The 10692-nt window shown below is 40.7% G+C and overlaps 1 protein-coding gene across 1 annotated transcript in view; it reads left to right on the forward strand.

Moving 5' to 3' along the window:
• The window catches only part of LAMA4 (laminin, alpha 4), a 226313-nt gene that overhangs the window by 98140 nt on the left and 117481 nt on the right, over nt 1-10692 (forward strand). Inside the window, exons 5-7 of the mRNA XM_006839983.1 lie at nt 3646-3860; nt 6784-6879; nt 8729-8880. Coding sequence (XP_006840046.1) covers nt 3646-3860; nt 6784-6879; nt 8729-8880 — 463 coding nt within the window. The remainder of the gene's footprint in view (nt 1-3645; nt 3861-6783; nt 6880-8728; nt 8881-10692) is intronic.

A 10692-nucleotide genomic window follows, 5' to 3' on the forward strand; every position in this document is an offset into this window, starting at 1 on the left:
GAAACCTTGTACAGGGTCACTGTGAGTTGGAAATGACTCCATGGCACATAACAACAATAACATATCACCATATGATTAATTAGTTAATTCATCAATGCCAGATTTGTGGAATGGAAAGAACAATAAAGTTGAATTTCCACAACAGATATTGGTCAGTTCAGACTCATAGTGACCCTGCATAAGGTTTCTGAGGCTGTAAATCTTTATGGAAGCAGAAAGCCTCATCTTTCCCCTGTGAAGTGCCTGGTAGATTTGAACTGCAGACCTTGAGGTTAGCAGCCCGACTCACAACCACTATGCTACCAGAGCTCCTTACAATAGATATTAGCCATGCAATATGGGACTGCGAACCACAAGGTCCAATGTTCGAGCCTGCCAGACATTCCACGGGAGAAAGATGAGACTTTCTGCCCCTGCAAAGATTTTAAAAACCTTGGAAATCGTATACAGCGTCACTATGAATTGGGCACTTAACAACAACAATGCAACAACATTGAGCAAATCATTTAGTTCTCTGGGTTCTAGTTTCCTCATCTATGGTGCCATTGAGTCAGTTCCATGCCGAATCACAACAACTCACTATAGGGTTTCCAAGGCTGTAAATCTGTATGGAAGCAGAAAGCCTCATCTTTCCCCTGAGGAACAGCTTGTGGATTCAAACAGCTGATCTTGCAGTTAGCAACCCAATGTGTAAACCACACCACCACCAGGGCGTTTTCCACATCTATTGTTGTTAAGTGCCATCAAGTCGGTTCCGACTCATAGCAACCCTGTATAGGGTCTCCAAGGAATGGCTGGGGAGCTTAAACCACAGACCTCGTGATTCAAACCAACCTTGCAGTCCAGTGCATTAACCAGTAGCACCATACCTCAGTCCTTCAAATCTGTAGGGACTGGTGTTTAAAATGTGACTCCAGAGCTGCCTCTCAATCTACCACCAAGCAATGTTCTTGAAGCTCAGGATACTTCCAAGTAGATTCCCATTGTAGTTGAGATTCTGACTTATAAAGTAGACAGTGTAGTTCTTCCCTTGTGGAAGACCAGGAGACAAACTACAGACGTAAAATGGTGTGGAGTTAAATAGAAAAGAAAACTGAGTTTGGGGAAGTAACTGTGAATTTGGCCTCTAGGAATTTGAAAGAAAAGTCCCTTCAATCTCCTGAACCTTAAGATTTCGGGCTACATACTGAAATGGTAGGTCTGAGCCCCATGTCAATCAATGGGCCTTAGATTGCTCTGGTAATGAACTACAGAAAAAGAAAGAAATTCTATCTAGCCATGCATCCCATAAAGGAATAAATTTATGCTGGCTTCACAACCAGAGGGTCTGTAGATCTGAGACATAAAGATATGGGAGCATGTGAATAACAAAGCTCATTGAACATTTCCTCTTAGGGCATCTCTTTGTGGGTTGTGTAGCATTTCTATTTGTTCTAATCTTTTTCATAGATCTCAATTGCTAAAGTCCACAGTATTATGTATAATGATGTTTGATTCATTTCCTGTTCTTTCAAAGCTTCAGTTGTGTATTTTCCTCTCCTATCTTCTTCCATCCTTTACATAAAATGGACATGAATTGTGCTTCTGTTGGATGAATTCATTCATTCATTTATAGCAGCATCAGTGTGCTCTAGGGTGGAGTGAAGGGAAGAGCATCAGGGTCAGGCTATGTTCTGTGACTTCCTAAAAATGTGACCCTGGAAATCCAAAGTAGCCTCTTAGAGAGCTGGAATATGTGACCTACCTCCCAGAAGGCTGTGATAACTAAACATGAGGGCCTTCAAATTGTTCCTGGAAAAAAATATATTGTCTTTTCATTCCATTTTCCATGAACTTTTTGAAGCCCCCTCATAAGCTCACCTAGGTGAAAGTCTAAACTATGCAAACAAAGAATATAAGGATTGAATGAACACCATTATCACAACTACACAAACACACAAAAGATTGAGACATAGGAACAAAGACTGGAAGAACAGACACAAAAATTGGACAGTGATTTTGTTAGAGTTCTGGGTTATGGATATTCTTTCTTTCATTTCTCTGTCAAATGTTCTGAATCATGATCCTCTTACTTTAAATGGAGACCTTTAGAAAAGGTTGTTGCTTGGTATTAAGTGTCATCAGGTTGGCTCCAACCCACAGTGACCCTGTATAGGGTTTCCAAGGAGCAGCTGGTGAGCTTGAACCGCCGACCTTGTGGCTCAAACCAACCTTTCAGTCCAGTGCATTAACTCACAGCGCCACACCAGGACTCCTAATAAAAGGTTTGTTGTTGTTGTTGTTGTTGTTGTTTGCCATCGAGTTCATTCTGACTCATAGTGAGCTTGAATCACCAACCTTGCAGTTCAAACGACTTTGCAGTCTGACGCATTAGCCCACAGCGTCACACCAGGACTCCCTTACTTTAAATGGAAACCTTTATAAAAGGTTGTTGTTTGTTAAGTTCTGTTGACTCCATTCAGCCAGTATTCTATACTAGTTTAGGGTCCACAGCAGAGGAGAGTTCATAGCCAGTCAGCAAACATATGCACCTTGGCCCAGACCACATTCTTACAAAGCTTGAGCCAATTTAACAATTGAGATGTCACATAAAAATCCAGTTTCCACTTGTTTCATTAAAAACAGGGTGTCTGGCAACACAAGTCCCTCTTTCCTTCAGTGCTCAATCTGGCAAGGGTGCATTTAAATGGGGCTTCAAGTCCCATAACACCAGGGCCTCTGCTGGCCACAGAGCACCTTCATAAATACTTGAGAAAGGCATTTCTTCCTTCTGACAAAAGCAGCAATGCCCAGAGTGCATAGCTTGGCAAAGTGAACAAAGGCTGGATGGGTTTCAGTATCCACTCTCCTCCAGCTTGGCCATGTTCCCTTGTTCAGGACCCAGTCCACATAACCAGAGACACCTGCTCACCCCACAAATGCAGTTAGGTACCTCTCCTCTGTAGGCACAAATATCTAAAATGTCCAGAAGAAAAGCAGTATTGTTGTAAATCTATCTGTGTTACTCTCAGCTCTGCCCTCGGCTTTGTCTCCAGGCTGGCTTCAGTCACAAGTTGGTTGCCAACAGCTAAGACTGCTACTTGCCTCTTCTTTTGCCTGCAGATGAAGAGAATGCCTTCCCACACCCTTAAACAAGAACTCTGAGCTACGTTCTGACTGCCTGTTTTCTGAGTCCATCCCTTTGGGCCAGAGAAATGCCAGGCATTGATGGGCAGAGACTTGGGTTATTGGAACTGTGGTGAGGTCGACGGTGATAAAGACCAATATTTCTCAATAGGTGTGTTATGAACATTTTGGTCAAGACAATTCTTAGCTGTGCTCTTCTGTGTTTCTTTTTCAGTACATTTAACATATTGACCCCATCTATCATAGGCCAGCCCTGCACACCAGTCTTTGGGATGGCCAAAAATGCTCTTTACACCATGCAGATCTAAACAGTTCTGCATCTGAAGGCCTGGCCAAACGGAATAATCTCAAACACAATGGAGGAGAGCTTCCTTAGAAACAAAGTCTGGTCCATTAGGAAGATAGAAAGAGTGGGAATGGACTTGTGGAGGGCATCCACACCTTTCTTGTAGCATCAAAGAAGACAAAAAGGAAGAAAAATGATGACTGCTAACACTTTAAGCTGTGATTCCCCTTCAGATGTGCTCCTGGTTACTATGGGAACCCCTTACTGATTGGAAGCACCTGTAAGAAATGTGACTGCAGTGGAAATTCAGATCCAAACCTGATTTTTGAAGATTGCGATGAAGTCACCGGGCAGTGTCGGAATTGCTTACGTAACACCACGGGATTCAAGTGTGAACGCTGTGCCCCTGGCTACTATGGGGACGCCAGGAGAGCCAAGAACTGTGCAGGTACTGTACTGTAACACCTAATTCCACTGCCTGGCCAGCATGGACCTGATTATGCAGGATGTCTGACAATAATGAACATAGATGAAAAGCCCAACATGTGCCCCCTTACCGCTTTTCTAGAACAATGTATATCCTCAGGAATGTGCATCTGAAATTCATGAGAGACAAGATTTCTTATGAACATTGTATATATCCTCAGGAATGTGCATCCGAAATTCATGAAAGACAAGATGTTTTATGAAAGCTATTAGAATAACTTAACTCTGATAAGATGAACCATGAAATGCTAACACAATGAAATTTTGTCTTATAATTTTATCTTTTTTATTATTATTTCAATATTAGACTTCTAGGAATTATCTCTCTTTAACCAGAGGACTGAATGAAATCAATCTAAATATTTTCTTATTTTGCAGCCCAAATCCTTTCTGTCAGTTATGCATGATAAAATTACATTTTGGCAAAATTGATTAGCAAATCAAGGGTAAAGTTTAATCATCCTCTGCCACACTTTCCTCAAATTTGCAGAGTAACTATTTCAGGAAATAGCAAAGGAAATCTTCCTGGTTAGATTTTAACTGAAAAGGAGGCATTTTGTTCATGGTTTCTGCAATCTCTTTACCACATGGAGTGAAGCTCTTCAGAGGTAAAGTGAAATTGCTTTCGTCTAGGAGTACAGAAAGGCTGAGGTAATGTCTTACTTTTAAGTGACTTTGAGGAATGAGAGGTACAGGATGCAATATCTTGCTCTTGTTGCATGCCTTTATAGGAAGTCCTCTCACTGAATCCGATTCCCACCTGAAAAGATCTTAAGTCAGGATTTATCACTGAGAAGGAAATGTATATGACCTGTCAAGTCACAATAAAAGTAAACATGCCTATAAGCAAGCAACATGATAGAGGCATAACACCAAGAATGGTCGAGGGAAGACAGGATCTGTGTCCTACCAAACTAAAGGGAATGAAAGCAGTCATTAGAGAGGCATGACAAAACCAAGACCTTAAACTATATGCCTTGCCTCTCAATGTATTTACTAGACATACAAGCATGCTTTAACTACAAAGATTCAGATCACTCTGAGAAGAGAAGCTAATGTTAGAAGCCATAAAGTCACAACAAAAGGCCCAGGACAGAGCAGGGGAAAATGTAGGAAAAATAAAATTAATAAATAAGATCAGGCTTGCTGTTTCTGACAGAGACTAAAGGAACCCCCTGACTCCCACCCCAGACTAAGACTATAAGCCTTCTGACCTCAAAATAAAGCCATTCCTAGAAACCATCTTTCAGCCAAACAATAAGCCCATAAAATAACATTAACAGGACAAAGGAACTTGTGTCTTAAAACAATCAATTATACAAGATCAAAAGGACATTTGCCCCAGGGCAGGAAGGGGTAGAAAATCTGGACAGAAGGAAATGGGGGACCCAAGGTGAAATGGGGAGAGTGTGAACACCTTGTGGAGAATGCACCCAACATCATGGACCACTTTATATATAAGCTGTCCAGTGGGAAATGAATTTCTTCTGCAAACTTTCACCTACAGCACAGTAATTTTTTTAAGAAGCATTGAAGCATGATCTTGTTGAATTTTCTAATAAATCTGGGGAAACATTAAACACCTGAAATGTAATATACGTACATTCTCCTAGAAGCTAACTTTCTTATTGTTCTGAAAAGACAGTCAAGAAATTAGAGAAAAAATTTCACAATTCTAGATAGCCTGTTGCTGTCATTAACTACCATTGAGTCAGCTCCCAACTCATGGTGACCCCATCAGACAGTTGTGAGCCATAGGGTTTTCACTGGCTAACTTTTGGCATTAAATTGCCAGGCTTTTCTTCCTAGTCTGTCATACTCTGGAAGCTCTGCTGAAGCCTAGTCATGCTGTTGTTGTTGTTGTTAATTGCTGTCAAGTCAACTCCAACTCATAGCCACCCTGTATAGGGCTTCTGAGGAGCAGCTGGTGGTCCATTGCTTATCCTACAACACAACACCAGGACTCCATCATAGCAACATGCATGCTTCCAAAACCAGATGGGTGGAAGCTATGCACAAGGTGCATTGAACAGGGACCTAATCCTATGTGGAAGGTTAGCCACTGAAACACTCCATCACTGCCTCCACCTCCCCCGATAGAGAGCTTAGGAACTCCCTTTGGAATATTACAAATTAAATTTTACTCAGAAGCTCAGTGGAAAATTAAGTCTGATGAGATCAGGGTTTTCTTTTTGCTTTTAGTTTTTCCAAAAGGTATTATTGAAAAAAATCAGTGGATTAATAATATATTCTTTGATCTCCTAAATGCCTATAAATATGTTCCTAAATCTTTCCATATTATTCCTGGCTATCCCACTGATGACTTCCCTCTCCCAGTGAAGATGTAGAGGTTTGGAGCCTCTCTTGCCAAAAATCAAACACTGTGGGAGTCAAGAATTGCTCTGGGGCACCCTCACTCACTCCTCACTAGTCTGCTCCTCCCTCTCACCTGGCAGTGATCAGCCCTGAAGTTGGACTTAACTGGATAATCAGTCAGTGATGAAAGGATGGCTTCCAGTTTCAAGTTGAATGATGCACCCCACGGTGGTCATTTATCTTATGAAAACTACCCAAGATCTTTTTGGACTAAAGCAGTTATACAATCAAGTCAGAATCCCAAAGAGTTGAGAGAAAAATCCAAGAGAATGTAGGTTCACATACTCCTTAGAATCACCTTTGCAAGTCTAGTTGGACTAGGGCTTCATTGGGTGAGGACATAATCCCGTTATCATACAGAGATCCCATCAGGCTTTAAGGAAGAATGAAATTAATCCCCATTAAAGAGCTATACATTGATAACCAGTATTTCTAGAAACCATGAAAACATTGCTGTAGTTCTAGCTTTAAGAAATGAATCCCTAATCTCTTGGTTTTGCTTTCCACAGTGTGCAATTGTAGGGGAGGCCCTTGTGACAGCGTAACTGGAGACTGCTTGGAAGACAGTTTTGAAACCCCTACAGGCATGGACTGCCCAACCATAAGTAAAAATAACAGTACATGATTGACTAACCCCTCTTTCTCTAATATGCTGCAGGTGTGGGATTAGGGAGAGCTATGCAATATGGCTCTATCTGGGTTGACTCCTGTCCCTGGCTTTAACTCTATCTGTGCTTCAATTAAATAGACCCTAAACAAGAGATACTTGGTGGTTTGCTTAATTCTAATAAGCAATTCCAATTAAACCTCAAAATACATTTAAATAGCTCTATTTTAAAAAAGTTCTTTTATCAAGTCTTTGAACTCAGTATCTTAACTGGTGAGTAAATACAAAGCTAGAAATATAATTCCCAAAAAGAGATATCATTTTAGCTTCTTTTTCTATATTATGTAGTAAATCATGGATAATATGATATAGAAGATAATGCTCTACAATAACTGGGAAAACTGAGATAACAAAGAGATTTAAGTGACTCTTCCCAACTCACTATAGACCTGAAGTGGAACCTGAAATAAAATATTCAGGCCTTCAGTACAGCTGCCATCTCTCTTTTCTGGGTTTTTCTAACATGAGCCATCATGTCATGATTTGATGATCAGGACATAATCAGGAGATCAATTTGGTATAGGAACTATTTTAACATAAGAAACATCCACCTCCAAACAAAAGTCTCTTCACCTCTCAGTCCCACTGGACTCAGAGAATCATATTATCAGTAAAGGCAAGAAGTCTCTCAAGTCTTTGAAGATGGCACAGGCTAGGTGGCACATACAGGACATAATTTACACACTGATGGGATAGGTATAACCTAGTCAAGGTCATTTAAGGACATCAAGATGCCTGACTGAGCCTAATCATTTCCCCCATAAGCCTGATGTGCTAAGACTAAGGAATCATCTTAAACTTTAAATAACACATTAACATATTAACAACCATTAACCCTTTGGTCTGCATTCATCAGTTCTTTAGAGGGGAACATAACTGACAGAGATTGGGAACAGGCATGTTTTAAAAGGTGGTCAAGACGGGTTCCAAAGCCAGGCCCTTTTTAGTATGTCGCAGGAGGGCTCTGGGTTCTTGGGGATGATGACAGTGGCCAGAGAAATTCACACATGAAAAAGAACAATGCAGGAAAACTATGACCTGTCTCACCTGGTGCCAAGGTTCAGTCTGGTCTCTGGCACCATCTTCACAGATCAGACACACATCATTCACACACAGTGACACCCCATAGATCTGTTTCTGCTGAGATGTTCATTCAGACAGGAGGTTGGGCCATGGAAAGGAACAGAACATCCATGTGGTGAGGTGAAGGCACCTGGATACCGAAAAAAGGAAAGGTGAGAGAGAGGTGCCAGGCAAGGAATTGTCTTTACCAGCTGATGCCAAGCAAAAGACCAGAACCTGAAATGAATAGAAGCATTCCAAATTATCTTCCCACCACTAAAGAAAATTGTTGGTTGTATGGCATAGTGATGTACTTAATGTGGCTGAACTGTACATGTAGCAGTGGTTGAAATGGTAATTTTCTTAAAAAGAGAAGTGGGGGAAAAATATATATATGTAAGGCTTCTCCTTATCCACCATCTCAGGTAGTTTGTCCTTCTGGGCTTCCTTTCTTAGTTCATTTGGACTGATGTACCCAGTTTCAAGTGTTGTCTGTTTCCTGTTATATTTTACATGGAGACAGTGCCCACGTACAGTTTGGTTCATCTTAGGGTCTACTCCCTCTTTGAGTATAAAGATTTAGTTCTGGGGACCAGGGAGGTTTCTCAGGCAAAAAAATAAGAGTAATATTAACCAGGGATGTACACCTTCATTTAGAGCAACATGCTTACAGATTGACTTTCCAAGGTGAATTTAAAGAGCTGTGATTTCCTTCTTACCTGCAGGCTGTGACAAATGCATCTGGGATCTGACTGATGACCTAAGGTTAGCGGCACTCTCAATAGAAGAAAGCAAATCGGGTCTACTGAGTGTGTCATCAGGTGCCGCAGCTCAGAGGCATGTCAATGAAATGAACTTCACCATCTACCGTCTCAAAGTACGCAGTGTTCGACCTATGGCTCTATTTTTATTCTGGTTTTGTAGAATTACTCCTAACAACTCCCTCTAGGACCTTTTGCTATCTGACTTGCATATTTGTGTTAGATTACAAATTGTTAGCCTAGAAATTTTTGGAAAGTTGATTGTTACTGTGAGCTTCAACATAAAACAGGAATTTTTTGCTGTTAAATGCCATAGAGTCGATTCTGACTCATAGTGACCCTGTTTAGGGTTTCTGAGGAGTGGCTGGTAGGTTTGAACCACCAGCCTTTCAGTTCAAACTGACCTCATAGTCCAGTGCTTATCCTCCAGTACCACACCAGAACTCCAAATCAGGAGCAGCCATCTATAATGAGGTTATTATGAAAGTGAACTCACTGAAATATTACTATCTATGTATAAAATTGTTGAAGGAAAAAAATACTCTTATTTCCATGATGAAGCTATAGATTAATATTCAGGTAATGACCACAAACGTACTCCATAGTTTTAGCCTCAGTTTGTAAGGTTTCAAGGAGTCGACCTAGAAATTTCCTTTTCTTTCACCCTCATCCTTCACCCCATCTTTCATCTCAGACACATTCTCTCTCATTTTCCCTCACTCACACGTATTAAACAAATCCACATGCTTTTTCATCTGATCAGTGGAGGTGGTGTGCCGTGGAGCCGGTTCCAACTCATAGCAACCCTGTACAGGGTTTCTGAGGCTGTAAATCTTAACGGGAGCAGAAAGCCTCCTCCTCCCAAGAAATGACTGGTAGTTTTGAACTGCTGACCTTAAAGGTTAGCAGCATGACTTATAACCACTATGCTACAGAGCTCCTTAGGCTAACTGATTGTTGTTGTTGTTAAGTGCCGTGAAGTCAGTTCTGACTCATAACGACCCTGTACAGGGTCTCCGAGGCTGTAAATCTTCACGGGAGCAGAGAGCCTCATCTTTCTCCTGTGGAACAGCTGGTAGTTTCGAACTGTGGACCTTGAGGTTCACAGCCTGATGTGTAACCACTGTGCTTCCAGAGTAGCTAGTAAATTAGTTAAAGGTGGATAGTAAGCACAATCTACTATAACTGTACTTACATACCTAAACTTTCAGAGGTCCTTGCTTTTCCCTAAATTATGGGCTGCTAACACAGCCAATAAATATTTTTAAGACAATATAGCTGAAAAGATAATAAAATTAATACTAGTACATTTTTTTTTCTTTTGTAATCAATTTAGTGATTATGAGCATAAACCTTAATATCAGATTGCCCAGCTCTGGCATTTACTAGCTGTGTGACCTTGGACAAATGTCTTCACTTCTTTCTCTTCAGTTTTCTCATCTGGAAATGCGAACAATTATTGCACCTATTTCATGGATTGTTGATAGAATTCAATGAGTTGATACAAGTGTACGTAAACCAGTTAAATAGTACTCAGCGTATCAAATGCTCATTACTACTTCTTACTCTACTTTTTAGAGCTGCACATTATGTTCTTAGGAATTGGCCACATATTCCAAGGGAGAGAAAAAAAAACAAAAACATAAAGTTATAGAGCTGGAATCTTAATGATCCTTCTATCCCAAACTCAGGAATTCTTAAAAACTCACTTCTTTAGGCACACACAGGCACTAATCTCAGAAGAGTAACCTGGACACGGCATGTTAGTCCCACCCAAATCCTCTTTCTCCAACAGCTCATTTCAAAGTGGGTATCCCATTACAGCAGGCAGAAAGTCAGTGCCAACAATGAAGGTCTTAACTCCAAAATAATCTGAGATTTAAGCCAAATTCCTCAAAAATGGAAAAAATAAAAGAGAGTTGCTTTCT

This window comes from Chrysochloris asiatica, unplaced genomic scaffold (genome assembly GCF_000296735.1).
Source record: "Chrysochloris asiatica unplaced genomic scaffold, ChrAsi1.0 scaffold00027, whole genome shotgun sequence".
Taxonomy (NCBI): Eukaryota; Metazoa; Chordata; class Mammalia; order Afrosoricida; family Chrysochloridae; genus Chrysochloris; species Chrysochloris asiatica.